General features: G+C 39.8%; 2 protein-coding genes across 3 annotated transcripts; one reads left to right on the forward strand and one right to left on the reverse strand.

Annotated features, from left to right (window-relative positions):
* Positions 1 to 1,904: 1,904 nt before the first annotated feature.
* On the forward strand, positions 1,905 to 10,149 carry SLC24A5 (solute carrier family 24 member 5). Its single transcript, XM_050309123.1, has 8 exons — positions 1,905 to 2,008; positions 3,421 to 3,504; positions 3,596 to 3,699; positions 4,019 to 4,119; positions 4,870 to 5,153; positions 6,032 to 6,238; positions 9,075 to 9,176; positions 9,732 to 10,149. Exons 1-8 carry the CDS (start codon positions 1,942 to 1,944, stop codon positions 10,052 to 10,054), a joined length of 1,272 nt encoding a protein of 423 aa, XP_050165080.1. The 5' UTR covers positions 1,905 to 1,941; the 3' UTR covers positions 10,055 to 10,149.
* Positions 3,785 to 27,442, reverse strand: MYEF2 (myelin expression factor 2). 2 transcript variants are annotated; one of them, XM_050309121.1, is made up of 17 exons: positions 27,210 to 27,442; positions 22,478 to 22,707; positions 21,219 to 21,271; positions 19,954 to 19,961; positions 19,752 to 19,845; positions 18,695 to 18,886; positions 17,891 to 18,044; positions 17,424 to 17,473; positions 17,273 to 17,336; positions 16,996 to 17,097; positions 16,753 to 16,803; positions 16,610 to 16,678; positions 16,243 to 16,341; positions 14,184 to 14,255; positions 12,892 to 13,094; positions 12,730 to 12,781; positions 3,785 to 10,952 (listed from the first exon to the last, which is right to left on the reverse strand). In XM_050309121.1, exons 1-17 carry the CDS (start codon positions 27,425 to 27,427, stop codon positions 10,789 to 10,791), a joined length of 1,875 nt encoding a protein of 624 aa, XP_050165078.1. In that variant the 5' UTR covers positions 27,428 to 27,442; the 3' UTR covers positions 3,785 to 10,788. The 2 variants fall into 2 exon arrangements, with proteins under 2 accessions (XP_050165078.1, XP_050165079.1); XM_050309122.1 differs by lacking the exon at positions 14,184 to 14,255.
* Positions 27,443 to 27,547: the final 105 nt, after the last annotated feature.

Raw genomic sequence — 27,547 nt, forward strand, 5'->3', positions numbered from 1 at the left:
AAAAGAGTACACCATCAAAAAAATACCTAAATTCAAATGAAGCAGGTGAAAAACTGTGCTGAAGTTTTAAGAGCAGGCCAGTGATAAGTTTCAAGGAAGAGAGACAGGGGCAAGGAAGCCACTCACCATGATAACAAAACCCTTTCTGTTGACCTACGTAAGGAAAGAGCCACCAGTAATTTAGACAGGAAGTTTTGTACTGTTTTCTTTAGTGGAAAGTGGGATTTGGAAAAAAATCCTTAAATCTTTCAAGATCAGAATTATTTATTTTCTCCTGAAAATAAACACAGAATTCATTTCTGGAAGTTAGTTGTCACCCCTAAAAATCTTGACTATTAAAATCATTGTCTGTGTTCATATTGTAATAGTGGCTGTACAATTATGGTTGACTCAAAAGGAAAATTTCCACTTTTTCACCTTATCTCATCCCTTGTATCCCACAGAAGAGTTGATCACTTATTAGCCAAACATCACGGACTCAGGGAACAAGAAGAGTTTAGAGGGATTAGAGGCAATGGAGCAAAACAATGTGCTCCAGTTTGCACTTCTGGCTCACAAATGTGAGCATCAGCCCTGCACCTCACAAAGAATCAGAAAGAAAACAGGCACCCCAAAAAGCCATTTGGCATCATAAGGTTGGAAATATTTATGGAGACATGTCTGTAAGTGATACTATGGAAACACAACTCACTTCCTGAGAAAGTAGTAACTGGGGAAGGGCAGGGGGGGACGACTTTACAAAGCTTAAAAGACTGTATTTTACTCTTTAATCCTCAGTTATACACATGACTTCATTGTGGAAAGGTTGCCAGACAAAGGAGTTCAGTGAACTGGGTCTGAAGGGAGGGATTGTGTGTAGGTCTCAGCTCTGCTCTTGCAAACGTTCACCTAAATGGCACAGCCATCTGCCCCAGCGAAGGGCGAGCCCTGTGCTCCCACAGTCCGGCACAGGGACCCTGGGAATCAGTGGGAATAAACAAAATTGTCACAGCAGGAAAAAAGATACGGGGTAAGCTTAAAGTCACCTTCGACCTCCCCAGACAGCCCACGGCACCTGGGGCGTCACGGTCAGCGCCCTGCTCCAGGACCTCACCCGTCATCGCCAAAACCTCCCGCTCTCCCCCAGACACAAGGCAGGACAGGGCAAGGGCTCCCCTGGGCCCGTCAGACGCAGCCCCAGGGAGCGGTGGGACCCTGCGAGGGGTCATGGGACCTGAGAGGGGCGGCGGGACACCTCTCAGGGGCGGTGGGACCTGAGGGGGCAGTGGAACCCCGCGAGGGGCGGCGGGACCCCTGAGAGGGGCGGCGGGACCCCTGCGAGGTGTCATGGGACCTGAGGGGGCAGTGGAAACCCTGAGAGGGGCGGTGGGACCCCTGAGAGGTGTCATGGGACCTGAGGGGGCAGTGGAACCCTGAGAGGGGCGGCGGGACCCCTGAGAGGTGTCACGGGACCTGAGGAGGCAGTGGAACCCCACGAGGGGCAGCGTGACCCCTGAGGCGGACACGTCTCCTCAGCGGTACCCGCGGGGCGGGGGCGGGGCCGTGAGGGCAGGGCGGGGTCGGGAGGGCGCGGCCCCGCGTGACGCTCGCGCCCGGCGCGGCCCGCGCTCAGAGCGGCTGTGGCGGGGCCGGGCGATGCGGGCGGCGCGCGAGGCGCGCGGCGCTGGTGGTGCTGGCGGCGCTCGCGGGCTGGGTGGCGCGGGCACAGCGGCCCGGCGGGAGCGCGGGTACGGCCCTGAGGGACCGGCCCGGCACGGCGGGACCCACCCGAGCCCCGGCCCCGAAAGGTGTCGGCACGTGTAACGCTTTCTGTGCTCGCATTTTGCAGAAAACGGCACGCGCTGCGTCCTCCCGTCCTCATCGGAGTTTCCTGAAGGATTTTTCACGCCGCAGGAGAGGAAGGATGGAGGGATCGTTATCTACTTCATAATTATCCTGTACATGTTTTTGGCCGTGTCCATCGTGTGCGATGATTACTTCCTACCCTCCCTAGAGATCATCAGTGAATGTAAGTGACATCCTGATCTTTTCCCTGTAAAACTTGAGCTTGGTTCTCAGTTCTCTTTAAACATTCTCTTAAAACATTCTCTTTTAAAAACCTTCAAAGTTTGAGTGCTCTGAAACCAAACTAAGCAAGCTTCAGTCTTTCTGCAGAGATATATCAGTACAGTATTTAATTTGATACACAGGATCAATATTGAAAAAACCTACTCCAATTAAACTGCACAGGTATTCATTTAGTATTTGCTTTCTTTCTGACTGAAGGAAGATCTTAACACTTCCTCAGTATTAACTAAACTGGCAATGTAACTTTGGGGTGCACAGCAGCATGTCCAGATTACTAGTAAAAGGGAAAAAAAAAAAAAAAAGTATGGGGGAAGGCTGGTGTGTGGAACCAAACGAAGAAACCAAACCTCTCCCTGTATTAGAACATAGGAATTTAGCACCTTCCTAGAGCTTCTTTCTATGAAAGTAGTGAACAAGTATCAGGATGAGCTACTGTTTACATATTAAAGGTATGACACAGGAAACAAAGGAATACTGTGGTTACAATGGTTCTCTGACATCTAATCAACCTGTATCAATTCCCCTGGCTTCAGCAGACCACTGAATTAAAGAGATGGTCTTGGCTGGGAATTCAGCTTTTCTCTGCCAGGAATTAAAAAAATTCCTAGGGGAAACTCGTCCCTGAACACTTGAAAACATTCTCCAAATCAGAACACTTACAGAAAATGTAAGCTTAAACACTGCTGTAGAGCTGATTATTTTTTTAATTGATGATAAATAAGCATTTGCCAGACTCTCTCCATGGTTGGCCAGAAATCCCTCTTCTTTTGTGGAGGACTTGATCCCCAGAGTGAGTTACATTTCAGAAACAGTCAACTTACCAGGACAAAAATCTCATTTCTTTCAAGCAAGACACAGGCTTTTATACTGTCCATACAAAGGGACAATTTGATTTTAAGATTGAAGCACTAATTTGCATGTAACTAGTGTTTCTGGTATGTGAAGATGCAGTAATATAGATTTCCCTGGAAAACAGATGATAGACTTGATATGCATCATGTAACAATATCACACCAGTCCATGGAATTTCCCCACAATTATTACCCATAAGAAACACAGTTAAAGCCTGCATACAAATGCCTATGTTACAAGAGATATGCACATGATCTCAAAATTCATTATCAGTACCTCTTTTCTGGTATTTAAACTAATTTCTGTAGCAAAGTTAGAAATAAACTAGCCCAGTAAATGAGGCTAGTTTTCAAGATATCATTTGATGAATCTCAAATAAATGCACTGACTGTACAAAAGTAATGGAAGTTCATTCTATTAACCTGTAGTAGCATCTAACTTTATATACTAATGCAAGTAAAGGGTAAGGCTACTGAAGTATCAATTCTGCTCTACACGCAGGCCTTGGCCTCTCTCAGGATGTGGCTGGAGCAACCTTTATGGCTGCTGGAAGCTCTGCTCCAGAACTTGTCACTGCTTTTCTAGGTAAGAGACATATGTTTTGACTTCTTAGAGCCTAGAATTCTTTTCCTTGCATGTTGAACTGAAACATACCAGAAAGTCATTTTCCTTATAGGAGCTTTCGTGACAAAGGGCGATATTGGCGTCAGCACCATCCTTGGATCAGCAATCTATAATCTTCTTGGTATTTCTGCAGCTTGTGGACTGTTTTCCACTGTGGTATGTATCAACTTTGACAGTTCCGCTCCAAAGAGCCGAGCAGTTCTCTATTCTTATTTTCCAAGAAAAGCCAAGGGAGACTTACTATGACAACTGCCAAGTTTATTATTTAGTAGCAAAACCAGCATGTAATCAGTTTTAAGATAACTTGCTATGAAAGTTTTTAAAAACACTAACTTGTTAAATATCATACTTAAGTCATTCCTAAGAATCTTAAATTTTTACATAATATAGAAACAACATATCGATGCAGCATTTACAGCACTTAGTGAAAGTATTACAGAGAGGTTTAAGAAAAGTAAATGACTCTGATCTGCAGGTTTCCAGGCTATCCTGTTGGCCGCTGTTTAGAGACTGTCTGGTATATACAATCAGTGCAGCAGCAGTCCTTGCGATGATCTCTGACAACAGAATTTACTGGTAAGAGCACAAGTTGTGTTGAATTCATTTTGACTGGAGATTAGCGAGACAGTGTTTTGAAAAACAAACAAAAACCCCCAAACTTCAAGTAGCCTGAACTGCCATTCACTAACAGAAATAAACATCCTGTTGGCTTTAAAAAACAAAGTCACAATGCTTGTAAAGATTATTACCTAAACATTCAAACCCTGCATATTTATAAAATTTGATCTGCATAGGTTTGTCTGTACAGACTTCACAATTTCTGTCACAACTGTTCTGGCATAGCAATTAGTGTTCATCATTTACTCCTTTTGAGCCTTTCCTTTCATAGCAGAATTGTTCACAAAAACGTTTGTCTGCCAGATGATCATGAGTTTATGATGTTGTAACTCTTCCATCAACACCAAAACTCTTGTTACCTCAAAAAGACAGTCAGGTCCAGCACTAAATCTCTTGAAGTTTCTAAGTTAACCATCACATGAAGACTCAGTTTTGCAAACATCAGGAAGATGTTCAGTCAGTAAGATTCCCTGGGAAACATGCAGCTATACAATACACAATAAAGATTCTGCAGAGGAGGGGAATTAATCAAACTGCTGAAAGACATGGGGACACTCACAAACTTCCATGACATCAGCCATACAACTGCAAATAAGATGCTTTTGTATGTTTTCCTTTTGCTACTCATGCAAATTTTCTCTCTCTACTTATACCAGTCACTGGGTTCTTTTATACTACATGTTACATAAAACCTGTTTTTCATTCTAGGTATGAAAGTGCATCCTTGTTATTGATATATGGGTGTTATATTCTGATACTGTGTTTTGACATTAAAATCAACCAATACCTCATGAAAAAGTTCAGTCCCTGCTGTACATGTTTTACAAAAGCTATGGAAGAGAATGCGGAGCAGCAGCCACTGGTTGGATGGAGGGAAGAGAGTGGACCTCTAATCCGTCAGCAGTCAAGGACAGACAGTGGAATTTTTCAGGATGAGCTGGACTACTCTCACCTTTCAACAAGCTTACATGGGCTTGATGAAATCTCTGGAGGTACAAGCACTATTACAGCTGTCTCTAGCACTCTGCATGCCTGTCTGCATCAGTTCTAATCAAGAGCAGATTCTGAGATAGTTTTAAGATTTTGTTCACAGAAGAACTCCAGCATAGTATTTAAGTAAATAATATTCTAACCTGGAATATAAAATTAAGCAAAATTGGACTAGTGGTATTTATATGAAGTTAGTTGCTAGAGGAATGTAAGGATAGTTGCTCATTTTTGTCTTATTAGAACTTCTATCAGTCTTTGCTGTGTATATTTGAAACTGTCCAGCAACACTGCTCGTAAAATGCACTATCACCTGAAAGCCACGCTGGTACTGTACTAATATATGCTATTTTCTTATGACAGTGACAGATTCATAGCCCAAAATATGCATCACATCAGAAGGAGTAGCTGTGATGTGGCCACAGGCCATGTCTCCTCTCAGGCAAAAAGCCCAGTAGTTTTGGGTTTTTTTTGTAAATGTTATGGGTAAACCTTTATAGAGAAGTTAATTTTTCATCTACCTTGGCGATGTGGTAATAAAGAACATTTTAATCATAGAATACCAGGTTGGAAGGGGACCCCAGGGATCACCTGGTCCAACCTTTCCTGGGAAAGCACTGTCTAGAGAATATGGCCCAGCACCTGTTCAAGCTGAATCTTAAAAGTGTTCAGCACTACGAATCCACCACATCTCCCCAAGAGTAACTTGATTTCAGAATTTAGTCCAGAGTGATGGAGGTACCGGGCAATACTACAGCTGGAACTTAAGGAGGTATTTTTCACCTTTTTTCAGTATTCTCACAAATAGAGGACAGTAACAGACTGTATGCTATAGATTCAAACTTAATGCTACAATTTAAAATAGTTACTTTTTCTTCAACAGATCATCCAAATGTCTTCACCATGCCTGAAGCGGATATGAAGAGAATTTTGTGGGTGTTATCCCTTCCCATTATTACGCTACTCTATTTGACTATACCAGATTGCAGAAGGCAGTTTTGGAGGAACTGGTTCATGGTGACATTTTTAATTTCAGCAGCATGGATTTCTGCAATAACTTATGTTCTTGTATGGATGATAACAATAGCAGGTAGGTACCCAAAGTGCTGCTGCTATACAGGGTCAACCAACCAAGAATCACTGAAAGAACAGTTTTCTCCCTGTGAAATTTCCCTTTCCACAACCAACAGTCAGTTTAGCAACTCAGACTTTGCTGTAAAAAACCACAACAAAGAAAACCGAACAGAAAGTTATGTCTGACTGCTTAGTTGGCCACCCTCTTCCATCTACTGATGGAATACTTTTGAGTTTAGCTGCTTCACACAGCTCACCATGAGAGGAAGGAGGATTTGTTTACGTAGCTACAAAAAACCAGCCTATATTTAAAAAGAGAGTTTCATTAAACTGCTCATTAAGGGAAACAATTAGATACACAGCAATAAACTTGTCATGCTGAAGGCTGACAAACACAAAATCCACAAAGACTGGAATTACAGGTTACGGTTTTTGGAAAAGATCTGTTATTTCTACACCTGTATTCTTCATGAGTGCTATAGTAACATATTTGGCATTCACTGCCAAAAAAGTCTCAAATTTTTGTACTATATTATTTCAACTATAGCATCACGTGTTTATTAACCATTCTTGGTGTGTGTGTATGTAAATCTTTTACAAATGTGCATCATCAAAAACTGAAGCAGTGAAAGGATTGTGTTTAAGTGAGGGAAGGGGTATGAACTTGTGTGTAAAAATATTCTACTAAAAGTACCTTAAGGTGTTAAAGGTCTCCTCATTTCACTGTTTCTCCAGTCAGCTTTAAAGAAATCCAGTTTTTAATTTTAAGAACAAGCAGAAAACAAAGCTCTAAACCAGAAAGAAATTTTACAAAGCTTGCCATTTCCACGTTATAGTTCACTAATCCTACTCAAGCATTCTGCTAGCTCAGATATGAATAACTCCTTGTTCAGTGCAGAAACAGACCTACACGTTTGGTAAACCTTTGAGAAATTACTGGTAAATGGCTGGATACAACAACTACCACGTTCACCTCCTGGTCAAATAATTTTGCAGTTGTATCTAAAGAGCGAGGGTTCACTGTCTGGATGCTAGAAGCCTTTGAAACAGGATTCAAGTCAAAGTTATTGCTGTTCTACAAGACAAAGCATTAATTCATATGAAAGCAGGTACAGTAGTGTAGTAGTTCACTTTCAATAGTCATCACAGGCAGTACTGGGGTCTTTGGCCCACTATTTCTAGGTAAAATATGCTCTGTTTACATGTTAAAACACTAGAAGTTACACACACATTATATTCAAGTCCAGATTCCTTCATGAAGGTTGACTCAAAAATTCTATTGTTGCATAATCAGTCTATCAGAATGTCACAAAGGTGTCACAGCTGGGGACTAAACTTAGATGGTCAAGACCAAACCTCAGTACACCTTTCTGTTGCTAGCAAAGAAAATCTGACTACTTATAGCAAGACATTGCCACTGATACACAAAATTAACTAAAGGCTAGAAAAATAAGAATATTCTATCTTTATGGTCAGTTGCCAGAAAAAAGAAAACAACCCTAGACATTAAATAGAAGATAAATCTATCTAATAAAAAGAACAATTAGATTCTCCTGAGTTTATATTCTGTCTTATAACCTTCAGAGGGCTAGAAACTACTGTTGGGTACATAAGGCTGGTTCATTCTCACTTCAGCTTGGTTTGACCCATTATTTTCCAGCCTGGATGGTTTATAAAAGCTGATTTTGTTGGTCCCTCATCCTACAAATCTATTAGGAGCAATGGAAGGATAAAGAGAGTACAAATTCTGCAACAGGATCATGTTAGTCCCTCTGACCCAACAGTTTCAAACACAAATTTACTGGGCTGCTCTAGACTAAGCTGGTAAGCAATAAGCAAGCATTGCTGACCTAGCTTAGAGCACTGCCTCTTATTTTATTAAAATTGTTCTTATTCATGTTGAAATACTGCAAGTAATAATTCAGATTTCAACAATAAAAAACATTACCATCGTTTTTAGTGAAGAAAAAGGTTTAAGAAAAACTCATTACTTAATAGCTTGAACAGAGGTGTCAAACACTTCAGCATATTGACCCTTCTGAATGGTACAACTGCTAAAATGGTTTTGAAGAATCCCTGTGAGAAAGTAATATGGTTACAGGACATGTGGGGCTAAGAAAAATTAACAGTGAGGAAAAATAAGCTGCCCTTTTAGAAACAGATTAAAACTTTTCTTAATTTAAACAAGTATTTACTTAAAGGAACTCACACTTCCAAAGGGTTACTTGTACTTACAAGTCATATAAAAATTCTGCATTTTGATTCTTCCAAATCTAAGCACTTCCTAATTGGAGTGAAATGGTAAACATGTAGTTGAGACAGTTTTCTCCTAATATCTTAACAACCCTCCTACCCAAGAAAATTCATGTGCTTTTCCCCTTCCCCTTTAGAGAGGGTGATTGTAAAGAGTTATTGCTTCATAAGTCTTTCAAACACTAATGAGATGCCCAAAACCATAAGAGAGACCATATTTGCTAAAGTTGGGAGCAAAAAAAAGTACTTATTTGTTAGATATTTAAACATCTACTTTATCTGCAAGAAAAAATTCATAACTGCTATTGTCTTGACCACTGGAGACATTCCACACAGGTCTTTGAGAAACTTGTTAAGATGGTTACTATACTACAGTTCCTTTTTGATTTGACTGAACAAGGACAGAATGGTATTTGTTGTTACTCTTGCTTTTAACTACTTTGTGATTTAGTCACTTCATATGTAGTCAAGTTAGCTGACACATTCCATATGAAATTACTGTATGATTACTACTTCTTTCTCCAGCAAACAAAGTGCAAAGCACTTTCTTTGGATGTAACCTAACTAAAACCATTTCTACTGTTATTTATCAACTGCAGGTGAAACACTGGGAATTCCAGAGTCAGTAATGGGTCTCACATTACTAGCAGCAGGAACAAGCGTACCAGATACAGTTGCAAGTGTGCTGGTGGCTCGAAAAGGTAAAGATTTTAGTATTCTGCCTCATGCCAATGGATGTGTTTAAGAGGTACCAAGAAAAAAAAAGAATTCTAGTCAACATTTCCAGGAATTCAAGGAGTAACTTCAAAATTTGTGCTCCAGATTCTAGAGCTTAAGTTTACTAAAAATAAATAAATAGCTTACCTGAAAAAGCTGTGGCTCAGACATTTCAAAGCTTCTCAGAGTATCTCAGAGAAGGATTCTAGATTGGTTTATTTGTTGTCGATCAAGTATTACAGTTTTACTGCAGAACACAACTGTAGGTCTTGGTATTTTAAACTTAACTGGACCTTATAACAGCCTGTCTAGCTTATTTTAAGTGCAACTGTGCAGATGCTGGTGATTTAGGGAGATATTTTTATGCTTTTGGTACCCAAAACCGTGTTCTGTAGAATCGTGACTACAGTTCCTTCGATGCAAAATCTGAAAAGGGTGCTCTGTGAGAAACTGAGGGCTGACAGTCTGTTCCTCCAAAACAGTTTGGCAATTTCATCCAATACAATTAAGCAAACTTATTTGCCTTTCTTCTTTTACAGGAAATGGAGATATGGCTATGTCTAACATTGTAGGATCCAATGTATTCGATATGCTCTGTTTGGGAATACCCTGGTTTATAAAAACTGCCTTCATAAATACATCAGGACCCATAGAAGTGAGCAGCAGTGGTCTGACATACACAGCCATTTCTCTTATCTGTTCTGTTGTTTTTATTTTTCTGGCAGTTCACCTGAATGGCTGGAAAATAGATAAAAAATTGGGAACAATTTGTCTTGTACTGTACTTAGTATTTACTGTACTAGCAATTTTATATGAACTTGGCATCATAGGAAACAATCCTACAAGGGTCTGTGGTAACTAGTTTTAATCAGTGATTATACTGATGAAAAAAATTAAAACAGGAGGAAAAGATCAGTTTCTTCATTTAGTCAAAATAAAATAAAATAAAATAAAAAACCAACTCCAAACTCCCATTGGGCTCTAAGTCTTATATACAGAACTAAGTCATGTCATCAAAGTAATATTAAGTAGAACAAAAACATCACAGCCTAATTGGAGCCCTTTCTTTTAGAGTTAAGAATTACAGTATGACTACAATGCACATATAAAACCAAAATTCTGAAAAAAAAAGACATCTACTTTTTACATTACAATGTTGATACACACTGGAGGGCAAAAGTAAAAATCATAAAACACTAAATAAATCCCACTATGCAATCTTGAGATTAACAGAGAAAATGGCTTATTTTATTAAAAACAGTATAACCATTCATTTAAACTGAATGACTAGAGACACTTGGCCTAATTTTCCAAAGGCACTGAGCATCCAAAGCTTCCACGGTCAACAGGGACCTGCAGGTGCTCAGTGCCTCTAAAAAAACAACAAAAATCAGGCAAATTGTCTTTAAAAACCAAACATTGTAAGATTCAGTTAACAAGTATCACAGTATATTAAACACTATACTGTTAAAGGCTGGTGGGATTTAAAAGTTCCTTTTTACAGCTTTTGTAAGCATACAATGTTACTAAAAATGACTTGCTAAGATAGAGAAGCTAAACAAGACATAGGAATGTTCCTGAACACACAGTTTTAAATTATGCATTGCGATCCAAGCGGACATCAATTTCTCTGCCACTGATTTTTATGCCGTTCATTATCCTACAGGCCTTTTCAGCAGATTCTGGTGAGTCAAATCTGACTGTTCCACAGCCCTTTGATTTTCCATTCTCCATTTTTATTTCTGCAAACATTACATGACCTGAATAAATAAGTTAAACAGCAGTTATTTCAAGTCCTCAGTGCACTAACAACTTAAAGAACTCAGAAGTGATAAAAAAGCATTTCTAAGTATAATCTAGGGGAACATATGAAATTGGCACTTCCAGATTGATGGTACATTCACTCATCCAGCAAGGGGACACGGGACAAAATAGCAGTGAAGAATCCAAATTAAGATCCACTATTTCAAATCTTCACACCAGCATTAAGATGAAGTGTAACTATGCCTGTATTTGACCTCAAGTTTGAAACAAAGTGCCCTGTAAGACTCAGGGAAAAGTTTGTGTTTCATTTACAGACACTGACAGAAGGGTGAGTATTGACAGGCATTAACTGAACTGCAGCTCAGTCCAGTCCACACTGTTCAAAACAAAAACATATCAAGCAATAGCCACAATCAGACAGTTTTGTTAAGGAGCTGCAGAGCAAAACTGAAGTCTTTAAACCAATGCAGTTACCGGGTTAGGAGTGGTGGATAACTAATATGCGCTGTTCACTTCTTGCCAAGCTTTCTTGAGGTTGGACACCCAACTCACAAGGCGTTACTTTTATGAAGATGCCTTGGTACCTCTGAGAATGTTCAGTTCCCTGGAGCTAATGAATTTTCGCTTATGGTGTGTTATAGCACATCCCTCCTGAGCCCCAGAATGCCACTAGGAACAAAAAACTTTTCACTAAAACACATGGCTTTTTATTTTTAAATATCATATAAGACTGGCCTTTCACTGAAAGAAACTGAACATTGGGAGACGCAGTCTTTGTATTTCCTTATGATACTGGCAGATGAATACAATCTGTTGCTTATAATTCTTAAAAGCAGCTGAGCATAATTACTACATCTGTTAGCTTAAAAAGACATGATTAAAAAAAACAAATTCTGAACAATCTGAAAGTTGCCAGGCATCTAAGACTTAAAAAAGGAAAAACCTGTTGCACTATATCTTCCAGCAACAAAAAAACATCAACACCTTATAATTTTTCATAGTTGAACTGTGAGTTCAATTAATATCAAATCTGCAAACAGCTTAACATCAGCAGTGTTTTAGATTATTTGTCTTTTCTGTCTCTCCAAAATAAAAATCATCCTGTAATTCAGTTAAAGCTTTCTGTTCTGAAAATGTGTTTTCAAAACACATCATGTATTTCTATAACCAAGCTTTATTTTTCATTTACTTCTGTGAAAAGACAAACTTTTCTGAATTACATTAAAAAAATTATTGAATATTTGTAGCAATCCTTTATCTTATATCAAAAGGCCCCTTATTTCTTAAGATAAAGGGGAACATTACAGCCTGCAGAGATGCTAATCAGGATCATCTATATGCATAAAAAACCCAATCTGCCACTTTGGCAAAACTACTAACTCTGATTTGATGTTTCTTGAAGTAAGCAGCACCATTTCTTGAAGCAATGCATGACCTGTACAGGCCCAGGTCCCTGCATCCTCTTACTGGCCAGAGGACACGTCAAAAAAAGAAAAATCTCAAAGAGTAATTTTATTAATGGAGTAAGTAAAAGTTTATAGCAGGTGAGCACTCAGAGCCAACACAGCCTATACTGTACCTTGGTCTTGTGTTCTGCCATGCCTAAAAATTATTTATATAACTCAAGAAAGCTGGGTGAAGTAAGAAAGATTAAGCTCACCAAACTGTCCTTCAGAGTAAGGCAACAGTTTTGTCTTCCTGTCCTTATCTAATAAACACCACATAAAACATGAAGCTGATGGAGCTGAGCAGGGGCAAGATTCATATACATACCACACTGACTGAATTTCTCCTTTAGCTTCTGCCAGGTCAAGTCAAAAGGAAGCTAGAATGAAAATGCATTATTGATAACAAAATATTAGAGACAGAAAAAGCGCAACTAATCAAATACACACACAAAATAAGCTTGTGGTTTCTATATATTCAATTGCTTACATTTCTCACAAATATCTGGTTGCCTTTAGAGCCCAATCTCTCTCTTATGCCACTTCCCATGGGGCCAGGCACAAACCCTCGATCGATATCGATGTTCCTGTCCAGGCCTCCACCCATGGCTGGTCCCATTCGATCAAACCCAGCGCTCATCCGATCCATTCCCATTCCTCCAGCCATACTGTTCATACCACCCATTCCACCACCTACGCAGAGAAAGAAATGGAGGATAAAATAAAAATCTCTTTTTAGTAATAAAAACACAAGTATTTTGTAAAAGCATTACAAGACACAAATTGTCAGTTCTAAAATAAAAAAACCAAACTGCATCAAGCTGTTAGTCATAACCACCTAATGTAGCAAAATGTTGAACACTACAATTCAGATTCAAAGGCTGTCCTGTTTAATTAATAAAAATGTGACACCCTGTACTAAAAAGATCAAGTAAATAACTGGCAATGCTAAGATACAGATAATTTGACCAAATACACTCTTGTTTATTTGGCTTCCTGCATTTACATTGAGCTTTACTTAATGCAGCAGTAGCCACACCTACAGACAAAATTTTCCACAGAAGGCACTGTTTTGCAGAAAACAGAAGTTACTGCCAAGCACTGTAAAGAGCATGGACTTCCCTATGATACAAGCAATGAAATATATTAATATATATTATATAACGAACTAAGAGCAATGGCGTTCAATATTATTTCTGGATTAATAATTAAAAATTAATATACAGCAAAACTATCAAGAGCAGTCATGAGAGACATTCTTTTTAAGCCTTATGCCTTTCAAGATTGGCACTAGCAAAATTTTAGTTTCTCATCTGGTCTAGCCTAAGGAACTCAGATATTTGCTGCAATACAAACTCAGTATTGGAGCTTTGCACAAAATTAAACTGAGTAATAATCTGAAATTCAAGCCTGATTTTTTTATTTCAATGATGACTGATTAATGAGGTTCAGCTTCATGAAGTTTACACAAATAAATGTGCCTATCTGTCTTTTTTCTGGAACACAAGTTTACTTTAATCACCTCTCCCTCCAAACTAGAAGTTAAAACCATTTCAAAACCAGAATTACGGGAAAGACTGTATTACCGAGTTTTCTTCTGAACTGTTACCTCAACAAAAGAGCTTTGAAAACTATCAGACTTGCAGTCATGTGCACCAGAACTCTACTTCTTCCATAGATGCAAGACACTACACTACAAGGAAATCCTCTGATACAATTACACATACACCACATCACGACATTGCCTACGCATTTATGTTCTATTGAAACAAGTCAACCTACTCATTCCAGATCTTACTGGGCCCATGCTAGGTGCTCCCATTCCTCCTGCAAAAACACCAATCATTGCACCACCTAAACAGAGAAAAATAATGAAGTGACATACGCTGAAACCAGCAGTTAGTGACAACAACAAAGCACATGTTGATGAAGTGCACTGATCTCAGTGTTATCTGGCAGTATTTTTCTATAGAACACTTTAACCTGTGCCTTTAGTTCCACCCTTTCTACTATGGGATTTAAGCTACTCTGATTTCTTTCTAGCTTTTCTCCTCCCATCTGACAGTCTGCCAGCAGCACAAACATGACAAAACTAAATGAGCCATTTCCCACATTGGGAATGACAACCTCAAAACTCAAGGCTTCATCTTAGTTGAACTTCACAGTACAAAAATTCAGCAATTCTGCTCCAAATCAAACATCCTCAATTTCACTAATTGATGCCATAGCTCAATCAAAGACACCCTCCCTGGTTTCAAGGTTACTAAAGCCAAATACCTTCACAGTTATTTCCTCTTAAAATATCATTAACCTAAATATTGTAACAGTACAGTAGGGCCTTCCCTGATTAAACACGGTCTCTATTAACTATTGTATTTGTGAGTACTGTAATTTATTTAAGATTAAGTTGGGAAACTCTAATCTTGATTCTCAGAACACTATTTAAATGGTAAGACTGCTGCCAGGTTGCAAGATGAAGCTTGCTGTGTCTGCTGAATGAAAGACTCCCACACCAGTTTCTCACAATGCCCATGGGCATGCATTTCAAACCCAGCGTGCTACCAGAAGACTCAGAGCATGCTGCTTGCAAGAACATTTATAACTAGAGTGGCTTTGCATTTTCACTCAGGAAACAGATGTTTATCCAATGTTGCAAATAGCCAGAGTGAAAGCATACATTCTAAGACATTAATTCCAAGGCATTAGGCCTAGCTCAAAGGACAAGCTTGTTATGTTCTTATCACTTCCACATAATTATTTTGTGTTCAGTTTTGGGCCTGTCATGACAAGAAGGAGTGTGCCCAAAAAAGGGCAACAAAGCTGGTCAAGGGTCTGCAGCACAAGTCTTGTGAGGAGCAGCTGAGGGAGCTGGGGATCTTCAGCCTGGAGAACAGCAGGCTCAGAGAAGCCCTTATTGCTCTCTCTGTAAGGTTGCAGAGCTGTGGGGGTCTGGTCTCTTCACCCAAAACACAAGGGGAAATGGCCTCAAGTTGCACCAGGGGAGGTTTAGATTGGATATTAGGAAAAATTTCTTCACAGAAAGGATTGTCAGTCACTGGAACAGGTGGAGGAAGGAAAGGGAGGAATTAACCTTCCTTGGAGGTATTTAAAAGACATGTAGGTATGGCATTTGGGGACCTGGTTTAGTGGTGGACTCAGCAGTGGTGGTTAAAGGTTGGACTCGATGATCTTAGAGGTCTGTTCCAGCCTAATGATTCTGTCATTCATCTGTGTAACAGCGAAGTAACAAAGTGCAAGAAGGCTCTACTGTTAAGCACTTCCAGGCCTCTGAAGATAGAAGAGTAACTCCTTTGAGGGAACCCCACTGTCAACAAGAACATCATCTATAAACAAAACAAAGATGCCTCAGAAGAAGCAAATAAATACTATTCTGAGCTGCATGAGCTCAGAAGGCAGGAAGAAAACTGAGGGCACCTAAATTCATCATTCCTATCCAGTGCTACCTGATTTGCAGTAAAAACAATGTTCCACCATGCATTTGCAAACAGGCTCTGGGGAGGCTGTTCCAGTGTCTGACCACATTCTGGGTGAAAAACTTCTTCCTGATATCTAACCTAAACCTCCCCTGACACAGCTTCTGGCTATTCCCTCAGGTCCTGTCACTGGCCACCACAGAGAAGAGATCAGTGCCTGCCTCTCCCCTTGCCCTCACGAGGAAACTGTAACTGTGACAAGGTCTCCCCTCAGTCTCCTCTTCTCCAGCTGAACAGACCAAGTGACCTCAGCTTCTCCTCCTACAGTTTTCCCTCCAGACCCTTCACCATCCTCATGGCCCTCCTCTGGATGCAATTTTCCACAAAAAATTTAGCAGTTACCATACCCATCCTTCCAAAAGACTCTCCAAAACCACGGTTCAATGCCATGTCACCACGACCAAATTCTCTTTCCATGTTTGCTCCCATTCCACCACGGAACATTTCTATGGAGAACAAGGCAAAAAAACAGGAATATTCTGTTATTAACACCCAAGTTTATGCTCCTACAATACTTGTTCCACACCTGCTTGTTTAAATAGAATGCCCAAGTCAGAGACATCTATTAAACATTTTACTCTCATGCCAGTTCCTAAGCCTCCACTCAGACAACTGTTTCCTTTGGACTCATCTATATTATCCATCCCTAAAGGAAGAGTTTTCAATAAATAAATATTAGCAAACTAGAAGTGTACAGGAACGGTGTTCAACTACCTCCCATTCGGTTGACTCCAAATCCTCCCATATTAGGCATTCCTTCCATTCCACGAAATCCAGCAAGTCCTGTAAAATAAGGAAGAGTGTTTTCTATACAGTATTAAAGAAACACTTAAAGCAAAAAACTTCACTGCACGTACCGCCTCCCATTCTACTCATTCCACCGAATCCTGGACCGTCTATTCCCATACCTTTAAACCAGAAAGAAAAAACAACATTTAGAAGACAGGCAAGATCCTCATGGATTTTTAAAAATTCACAGATGGTTAAAATCTCTAAATCACACTATACAAGGCTTCCTTTATCAAAAGTCTGTCATTCTTCCAAACACAGAAGTGACAATTTTAAACTGTATAACTTAAAAATTAAGAATGTGGATTTACCTCCTGGACCCATGCTCCCCATTCCACCACCCATGCTCAACTGTGTTGCACTGATGGGTTGTCCACCTGGTCCAAGTCCCATACCAATGCCACCAAGACCACCTTGAAAACAACAAAATAAGTGTCATCAGAAGAGAGATTTTCTTCTATATCATACAGAGATCATAGTAAGCAAAGGTACTACTAAACTATGCCAAGAAAAGTACTAAACTGTGCCAGAACAGTATGTATCACCACATATTAAGTGCGAGAAGTAGAAAACAGAGTATGCACTTACGAGGTAACTGCGAGCTTTTGCTGTCTGCAACACGGAAATCTTCATGAGGAACTGATTTGTCATCCTAATAAAAAACAAGGATGTCATGCCATGATCCTTTCAATGTTTTGGCAGAGACATTATAAGGCAGCAAGAAACATAAGCAACTCACCATTTTTACATGCATGGGTCTATCAAACAGGAACTGTCCATTGAACATTGCTGAAGAAATGCAAGTCAAGGAGTCTAACTAGAGAAGGCAATTTTACTATTTAAGAAGAATTAATGTAATAACTTATTTTATTTCTGTACCATAATTAGAATCCTTATCTTTCCTTACCTGATCTTTAGAATGCCAATTCAAAGACCAGTAGATGCAATGCAAGCTGTTAGGTATATGAAAGTCAGTTTAAAAACTGTCACACTCCCAGATATTTTAATTTAGTTCAACACCACCAGGAACTTTTAGACTTTAGCAGTAAACTCAGTCATTTTTAGAAATGTAATCTGCACAGTATTACACTCTACTTCTTATACACAAGCTACTAGGCAAATAAGCACCATTTGCAAAACTATGCTGTCAAAAGCCACTAAAGACTAATCCATACTTGATCAATTGTTTTCCAAACCCAAGGATACATATTGCTTGAACAGCTTCAATTGCTTGTTCAAAGGTAACTGTTCCCATCCCTCGACTCTTGCCGTCTTTATCTTCTTTGATGTCGGCTCGCTTCACAGTTCCAGCAATGCTGAACACCTCCTTCAGCTTCTTCCAGCCAACTTTAAAGTCAAGCTGACACACAGAAACATATTAGTGATTTCAGTGCACACCTCTGTCCTGCAATTACATTTGAAGAGATTTTCTGCATTGCTGTTAACTCCTCAGCTTCACAAAATGCTTGATGAATGTAAATAGCCAAGATTTTGTAATATACACACACTAAATCAAAGTCTAAAAGCAAAAATTTATTCTGTGTACATGTATTTTACTTTAATTAACATACTAACATTGAGGAATGGATTGGATCTTGAGCACCTGTACTTCCACAAGCCCTCCTGCAGACATAGTAGTCTTTTTTGCAAATAAAGAACTTACACTGTTATATTTGTTGGAACTTCATTAAGTTAGTCTAAAGTAACTAGCAATATAAACTGAAATGTATATTTAATAAAAAAGAAATGCAGTTGTAAATAGATAGCAAAAAGATGTATAAAATATTTCTAATCAACAAATAACTATTCAATAATTATAAGTGCATGTTAGTCTCGAGAGTTTAACGTATCTTTCCATGTCCAAAATATGTATTTACAACATTTTCAGTTGAATATACTAATTGTGAACTAACTTCCAACTTCCTCTTTATATTAAAACTGAACTAAGCAGGTATAAGATGTCTTACAAAGATCAAATATTAAAGATATAAAATGCAGTTTTAAACTTACATTAGCAACAAAAATAGTGGACCCAAGCCTGCCTGCCTGCAAGTTACTGATAACTTCGGGAGGAATGTTTGGATTATTGAGAATAGAAGGTGGTAAATTCATTATTCCAGGTGCTGCATCAGGTCCATGTCCTCCTGGAAACTGTCCTCCCCCACGCTGTAGTGCCCTACGAGCATGTTCACCTTCAGGATCCTGAAATGTGGGCAAAAATAAAGCCACTTAATGAGCAACAACAGGACTGGCAACGAACAAAAAGTACTGTTGAAATTCTACATAAACCCATCAAAATTATCAGCTGATATCCTTGTCCATGTCAGAGGGATCAAATTAGCATGGAGACCTAATGCCCTCCCCTCTAGAGGTGGGTCCTTTCAGATGAGGGTTGAGGTATATTGGCAAAGCATGTGCTGAGGAAGCACTGCCATTTCACATGCTGTACCTACCCTGTGGACAAGTAGAAAAGTTTTCAAGCTAAAGGACTGTCAGTCTGGCACCTTCCTCCAAGAACGGAATTAATTTAATTAGGTGGTGGGTTTGTATTATTTATTAATACCACTATTAAAGCTGCAATAGGACAAGAAGAACTGCATCAGATACTGTGATACAGTACACTACAACAGAAATGTTGGCATTATTTCACTTTCCAGGCAGCACAACTTCTCTACTTCAGCCCCCTTGTTGCACATGTGTAGTATTCTAACAATTAGCTTGTTCTGTGCCATATTTTGAGGCAGGTAAGCAATGTAAACATAGAATTAATTATTCAAGCTAGAAAAGATCTGATGACACTTAGGTAAGAATATGAAGTTAAAGTTGTTTTAAAGAAAAAACAGCATTAGATTATTTTGACTCCAGGACACACTTTCTGCCAGTTCACTTGGCATAGCTGACCTGCAAGCCAAGAGGGACTTCAGCTGATTAAGAAAATTTCATAAAAACTTAAACTGGAAATTACATATGTAAGATTCTCAAAACACTGTATTGTCATCTATCATTGTAGATACTCATCTACAGTATCTTCATTAATTCAAATTCAAAACAGCAGCAATAACCATACCTCTTTAATATTCAGGGGTCTTCCACTAAGATCATATTTGTTCATAGTGTCTAACGCTTTCTTAACAAATTCTTCATCTTTGAATTCAACCACACTTAGAGAGAACAAAACATTTAGAGTATTACAATAAAGTCCAAAATGCCAAAACAAATAGAATGTTTGAATATCAGTGTGTTTCTACACACTTAAAAAAGAAACTTACCCACAACCCTACATCCATGAGATTTGTCATCATATGTAAAGAGAAAACAAGCAAACAAGAAGTCAGTCAGCACATATAACAGAGCAATGAAGATTCCAGTTTAAGATCCCAGCTCACTGTTAAATAACTATGCAAGTTATTTTCAGCTTCAAAATCCATAATACGTGTTCTTTAGTGGTAGCCAATCTGAATTTCTCCTGCTTTCTCAATATACATACCTTTCAAATGCAAGAGAATACATTGTCTTTTACTCTCTTAAAGTCAAACCAGAATTGGAAAAATGCCACACAGATCCATGTAAGGACAACTGGGGAGAGGAGGTGGGAGGGAAAGGGTGGAAAGAAAATAACCCCAAAACATAACCAAAAACCAATCAAGACACTCATCATGTCATTAAAAGCTACCCGCTGACTAAAGAATTCAAATCTACCTTCATCAGGTATACCAGTACAATGAACAAGGAGTCTGCATACCTCTTCAGTATTACAGCAGAATTGAGAAATTACCTTGTAAGAAAATAACCTGATTGACTGCACCAGAATCCTTCTAATAAAGCAAAGAGTAGAGGATTGCTTTAAGTATAGCAAAGCTGACAGCATGTTTTAGTATTAAAGAAGTAATTTACAACAATTGATGCAACCTCAGCTAAGACTCAAACCTGCATTTCTCATGTTCTCACTGCAGGTTCAGAGCTGCTATTGGCCCAACTTTTGACTATTTTTAAGAAGACAGAGGAGCTTTAACAATCTTCACTCCTAGTGCCTCATTGCAGGCACTCTGCTGGCTACCGACCATCTCCTTCCATTTAGTTTTAGGAAAGCAAATACATTAATCCAGTGTTTAAAGTACCAACCCTGCAGAGCTGTCAAATCAGGCACTTCACACAGTATATTCTTAGCTAACATTTTATACTCATTGGCCCAAGAAGAGAATACTACACTAACAGAATTTAAGTAAAATTAGTGGTTTGTTGAACCTCCTTTATATGAAACAATTTGTACCAAAACAAAGGTGCTGGCTAAAAAGAAGGATTAAGTAAATGCCATTTGTTAACATTTACAGAAGTACTTTGTCCTTTACAGCCAGCCAGTGTGAGTTGCATGAAAGTGTCAGACTACTTCTAGTACAGAATCCTCAAGGCTACCTTAATGAAAATCAGTGTAAAAATGAAACTTACTTTCCAAAAACTGGTACAGGTATTATACAAAAATAAAACTGCTGAGGAACTTTTAAACCTCTAGCAGATTGTTGCCCACGGCACTTACCCTTGATTTTCCTTCAGCATCCTTAAACAGCTCCACGTATGTAACCTCACCAACTACATAAGACATACAAAGGGAAAATACCAAGAGACAATGCATTTAAACACCAGTATCTTTCTTTACTGTGCCCCTGTGCACAAGTCTACAGAGAATCACCTATTATTCACCAACAATCAAAACCAGACCAACGTACCTCCTGTCAATGGCTATGTAATTTAGCTAATTTTCAGAAATATGCAGCAGCCACATTCTCAAAAGCTAAAAACAAACAACTATATTTAACCTAATTCATACTACAGATCATATTTTGGCCAGTATGATATAGTTGGTGAACAAATTCAGATATACAGAGTCCCTTAACCTAACAAATGAAACGTCAACGTTCACTGGAAAGTGTTACATTTATCATCCTACTCACAACACCTGTTTTAAGGTGACTTTCTACCTGAATATCTTCAATCATAAGTTTGCCTTCAATAATAACCAAATTTACACATCAAATATTTCACAGCAAGCGACTCACTTTCTAAAGTAGGAAGTTTCAGTGAATAAACCAATCAAATAGTCACGTCACCTTACAACAGATAAACCAGCAGTTACAGAAGGGGGTACTGGCATTTTTCACAGCCTAAAAGCCAAGTGTGCTTTGCATTACTTTTGAAGAATCAATTTTTCAAGGAAAACACAGAACTAACTTTTTACAAAATCCATATATTATCATTATTTTACCCCAAACTTAAAACAAAATTTTGGGGGCAGTAAGATTTCTCTATCAGAACTGCAACAATAGTAACAAGCTTTTAATACAAATCTCCAGACAAGCAGTCATGGCAGTAGTGACAATGCAGACAAGGTTAATGCCACAGCCAGATTCCACCAAAGAAATACAAAACAACTTTTGAACATCCCTTATTGTTCATGTTAACACACGTAATGTGTTGCTTAAATACGATAGCCCTTGAAGAAAAAAAAAAACTACAAAAACTACAACTAGACGAAACACAATCTCTTTAGGAAGTCATGAGGTCATGCATATACTCTCTACTGTCACACCAGAATGGCAGAAGGTTTGAGCACTTCATTTACCCATCCTACCCTGCAATGCAATTGTCTCGGATGAAAGAGAGGGAAGGGAGATAGATGTACCAAGTAAAGGCCAAAACAAAAAAAGGCAAATCAAATCTGTGTGGCTCAAAGGACACATACACTGCATTTGAGTCCTATCCCTTTCTAGGTGAAGTGTATTATAAGGAATAAGTTACCTTTCTCTCTCATAAGATCTTTAATAGCTTGCCATTTCATGTCATATGGGATGTTGCTAATAAAAACTCTATTACGATTAACGGCCTTCTTGTCTCCAGAGCCTGCATTCTTCTCCTTGGAATAGGGGTGGAATCTATTCTTGTTTCCAAGAGAAGGGATTGCCTTCGCTTTTGCAACGTACTTCTCTTTCACAGGTGCTTTCCCCTCTTTTGCTGTCTCATCATTATCCCTAGATTAAAAAACAAAAAATCCAAACAAAAACACTATTAGTCTTGTGTTGGATCATTAGATCACCATAGCTCCTATATATATATACATATGTATATATATATATATATATGTGTGTGTGTGTGTGTATATATATCTACCTATCTATATATATCTATATATCTGCCTATCTCCTCTATGCTATTAGAACTTCCAGGATGTCAAATGTTGCTTTCCAAGTTAGGAAAAATAAATTCGCATTAAGAGGGTAATTCCAAAATACATTGTTTTATCTCAAACAAAAAAAATAACATTACAATATTAAGTAAAGAAAGTACAGCTTGCTATTTCAGTTACATTCCATTTCACAGAACCAAAGAATCCATGAAAGGTTTGGATTGGAAGGCACCTTAAAGATCATCTCGTTCCAACCCCCTGCCATGGGCAGGGACACCTCTCACTGCTCAGGGTGCTCAGAGCCCCGGCCAACCTTGAACACTTCCAGGGATGGGGCATCCACAATTCTCTGGACAACCTGTTTCAGGGCATCATGTCTGTCAAGATTCACAAAGACACTATCTGCAGACTACCACAAATACCAAAATAGAATGACTCAGCTGAAAAATCAGCTCTTAGCACCCATGCTTTGGTGCTTCCACAATTTTCACATCACATTCGGCCAAGTTACACAATATTCACGCCCAAAGTTAGAGTTAAAACAAGTTACAAAGCAGCTCAGTATACTTTATTCAATGTAATAATAATAGATCAAAATCAACTCCAATAGGCTGTAAATCACATTGTATTTTATCTATCACATAAATAATTTTTATTCACAATTTGTGCTAGATTGATTTTAGACAGAAATTAAAATTCAACTAAGAACAACAAACACTTTTTCAGTCTCACTGTTTAGCACTACTAGAGTTTGAAAACTTGCTAAACGCATAGGGAATAGATGTATTAAGACTTGATATGCACTTAAGACTAATTAAGTCACCAGATATTATCCAGTAGAAACAATAAACAGACTTCTGGCCTCGGTCTTTCAAAAGTTTACCAATAGCAGCTGCTCCCCTTTTAAAATTTAATAAAAAATTTTCTACTTCTCTTTTAAAGCAGCCCAAATCTCAACTTCAATGAAACAATACACTTTGACCAGAATTGGATGTAACCTCAGAACTCTGTGGCACTCTCGACACTGTTACTATCCCGAGCTGATTTAACATAATACCAGAGGCTCAAGGTGCCTGAATTGTTATTTAAAACAGGAGAACTGCTGCACTGAAAGAATCCACTGAATAAAGCCACACAAATGTGGCCCACTAAACAGATAATACTTAGAGACACATATCACTGTCTACTTAGTTAAAGAGAAGCTTTAAAAAGTATTTTTACACAAACATTTATTTAAAAAGCGAGCATTAGCCACTTGAGTTAGAACAATTAGAAGGTGATGTCCTACAGGACTGACAGAAGTAACTGATTGTGAACCCTCCTTATATTACATCACTGCCTTTACTTTATTTCCCACATTTCAGAAGGCTTAGTTTTTATCTCATTTTGACACTTTGGAAGGTTGCTGGTGGAAAATTAGCCAAAACAAGCACTTCAGTTTTACAACCACAACAAATGGTAAGATCACTGATTTTGATTAACTGAGATGAGTATTTTCAGCTCTCTGCAAAGTTAATAAGTGGAAATCTTGCACTCACAAGCACATGCAAGTAGCCTTTCATGTATTATCTGCTCAAGCTTGGCCACATTCCAGGGAGGAATAAATTCAAACGCATCCATATTCCTCCCACGATTTTTTCCCCAATTCTGAAATACTCATACAATATGAACTTCGCAGTCCTTGTGTTTACAAGGGGATTAAGAGAAGATTAGCAACTGGGAAATGCCTGGACACTCCTCTGGGCCAAGTATTTGTAAAATTTAAAACGTTTCAAGTCAATGACATGTTATCTGCTTCAAGCATCCTCCAGTTTCCCTCTGCATCATCCCTCCTCCACACCATCCTGCCCGTGTGAGAACATAATTCTTGTGTGGCTGTGTAATGAAGTGAAATGGAGGGAACAATGCAGAGAGAGAGAGAGGGAGAGCCGGAGGGAGAGGAGAGCAGAAGGAAAGAGCAGAGTGTCAGGTTTTCCAGTCAGATCAGTTCCTTCCAATCCAGTTCCATTTGCAAATGCAAAACTCCTGCCCAATGAGACTCCCAGTAAAAATCCGAGTTCTTCCTTAAGTTTTAGGATTAGAGCAATGGATTCTCTTTAGCCTTTTAAGCTCTTTCCTGCTTAAAGGATTATGAAACAGCCCCTTGGTGCTCAGTGCAGTGCACAGGAACAGACAGGTCTCCAAATATGGAATCCACAGGCTCTGTAAGACCTGGCTGTACAAATCAGTAGAGAGCAAAGAGGATACGAGTTTGGCATAAACTCCAAAATCTGGGAAACAAGACGACACTTCACTTAGTCTGGGAATCACAGCCAGTCTCCTGAAAATAGACCATTAATTAAAGAAACAATTCTTCTTGCAAAACTCATCTGCCAAGACCAACACAGGCCAGTGAACAAGCTGGAGGCAGAGATCCTTTTATAGCTCTTACCCTCCTCCTTGAATATTAAAAATAATTTCAATCAAATAATACATTCAAAGCATGTCATGGTAGTCACCTACAGACCACAGAAAAGACAGCCTCAGAATCTATGAACTGACATTTTCTTGAGGGAAAAACAATAGTAATTTCTAGTCTTCACCTTTTGTATGAGCTACACATTTTATACATTTAATTAATATTTGCCTTTGAAATCACAAGCAAATTTCCAGCATTGAAAAAAAAATCTACAATTATTTCTTAAAAAAAAAAAAAAGGCATGTCCTCATTGATTAGCAAGAGCAATTACAGCTTTGGCAAAAAAAAGCTTTTGAACTTTCCATAAAGTTTTGGAAACAAAAGACAAGGTTTCCACAAACAAAACTAGCACAAGATACACCAACATGAAAGCCCTAAAAGCTGATCTTTTAAAAAACAAACTTCTACTTCTGTGCTCACAAATGTCCACAGTAAGATCAGCAGAGACAGAAACGCAAGTTCACAACATGTGATTCCAAAGCACATGGATTGGTTCAGCTTTGCTGAGTGGAACAGTTCCCACTGCTCAGTACAATAAACTTAGGCAAGTGTGCAAGTTGAGATCAGGATTCCTCTCCAATTTAACGAGTGCTAATCAAACCGGGTTACTGATAATTTAAGTAGTACAATGCACCTGCCCACTGACACCTTAATCCTTTGTACGTGTGTTTTGGGGAAGACCAGAAACTCTATGTGAAAGAACAAGATTTGTATCTCTGTCACCAAGAACTCTGCATCACTTTCAGACTTCAAGTTGTGATTTCTACCACGTGGAATGCCTGGGATTTTTCATTTGCTTGTGAGGTTTTGGAGGAAAAGGAAGACGTTGCTGTCAAGAGGGATACAGAGAAATTAAGTCATTACTTCAGCAGCAGCAACCCCAAAAGACAGTAAAATTTACACACCTAAAAGGAGCAAAATGGTGACAATCTTCCTGTGGAAATTCAATTCTAATCTCTGTAGTTTGGAAGCTGAGGGGGGAGAAAAGCAAAACCGCAACTTTTGCTTTATAGTAATGTAAAATTTATAACTTGTAAACTAAACTAAATTTCACAGGGAGTCAAAGATATGAACTATGTCCTTATTCCTCCAACTTTATACTGAAGTTGATCCCACGTGCATTTTTTTAAACACAACAGTATCAGAGCTAGGCTGCTTGGAACATGTCAAAACTTAACAGACCTCAACAGCTTTGATGTACTGCAACAGTTAAGTCTACTATAAATCCATTTTCCCTCCAAGGTTTGAATGAGATTAGCCGAGATATGGAAGCTCTAATGATCTGAGGCCAAAACCTAGTTCATGCAAAGAGTATCAACTCTCAAAGCCTGACATCAAGAGCAACCCCTCACATAAAAAGTTATTCATGGTATTGTTCTAGAGAACTGGTAGTTCCAGCTCCCTTATACTATGTTTCTTTTAGACAAAGCACAATCTGCATACTCCATGTACAAAAATGTTACAATTTACAAGAAAACTTCGTGCACGCATGTGTGTTTTTTGTTTCTAAAAAGTAAATCACTGCAGGGCTGCCTCACCACCCCCGCGTAAACAAAGAGTAGTTCAGCGGCTCTACAGAACACACCGCTCCGGCCACGAGTGGAAACGTGACCGGCACCAGAAACGATGCGGACACCCCTGGAAACGGGTCCCGCAGGGCTGCCCGCCGGGGAGGCCCCACAGGGCCCAGCCCCCGCAGCCGCTGCCCGAGCGCGACCTCCCCCCGTGCCCGTGCCCAGCCCGCGGCCTCCCCGGGCCGGGAGGGGCCCCCAGCCCCGGCCGTGCCCCGGCCCCGCAGGGGAGGAGCCCGGAGCACGGCGGGTCGGGCCGCCCCGGCCCGCGCTGCCCCCGCCGCCCGCCCGGCCCTGCCCCGCTCTGCCCTCACACACATTTTGACGCCATTAGCGCTGCCCGCGCCGCTCCCGGGCGCCGCGGCCGCCTCCTCATCCTGCGGCGGCTGTTGCTGCTGCGGCGGCGGCTGCTGCTGCTGCTGCTGCTGGGGCGGCGGTTGCTGCTGCTGCGGCAGGGAGGGCTGCGGGGGCTGCTGCCCGGCCGCCTCCTCGGCCCTGCGCGGCGCGGCCGCCTCGGCCCTGTCGCTCTCCGCCATGTCGTGCCGGGCCGCGGCCCCGCGAGCGCCGGTTTGAAACGGGCCCCGAGCGCCTCGGCCTCGCCGCCGCCACGGCCGCTCTCGCGAGAGCGGCGCGCGCGGCCGGGGGAGGGGAGCGGC

This window comes from Myiozetetes cayanensis, unplaced genomic scaffold (assembly GCF_022539395.1).
Source record: "Myiozetetes cayanensis isolate MyiCay16 unplaced genomic scaffold, myiCay2020 scf14, whole genome shotgun sequence".
In the NCBI taxonomy this organism is placed as follows: domain Eukaryota; kingdom Metazoa; phylum Chordata; class Aves; order Passeriformes; family Tyrannidae; genus Myiozetetes; species Myiozetetes cayanensis.

What these genes read in the sequence shown, in the direction of transcription:
- SLC24A5 (XM_050309123.1), top strand. Translation starts at nt 1,942, where the DNA reads ATGTTTTTGGCCGTGTCCATCGTGTGCGATGATTACTTCCTACCCTCC. An exon ending in TCTGACAACAGAATTTACTG is followed by an intron (nt 4,120 to 4,869) that starts GTAAGAGCACAA and finishes TTTTCATTCTAG; the next exon opens with GTATGAAAGTGCATCCTTGT. An exon ending in ATGGATGATAACAATAGCAG is followed by an intron (nt 6,239 to 9,074) that starts GTAGGTACCCAA and finishes TATCAACTGCAG; the next exon opens with GTGAAACACTGGGAATTCCA.
- MYEF2 (XM_050309121.1), bottom strand. Translation starts at nt 27,427, where the DNA reads ATGGCGGAGAGCGACAGGGCCGAGGCGGCCGCGCCGCGCAGGGCCGAG. An exon ending in TGAAGCTGTTCAAGCAATAT is followed by an intron (nt 17,474 to 17,890) that starts GTATCCTTGGGT and finishes GCATTTCTTCAG; the next exon opens with CAATGTTCAATGGACAGTTC. An exon ending in AATGAGTAGAATGGGAGGCG is followed by an intron (nt 16,679 to 16,752) that starts GTACGTGCAGTG and finishes CTTATTTTACAG; the next exon opens with GACTTGCTGGATTTCGTGGA.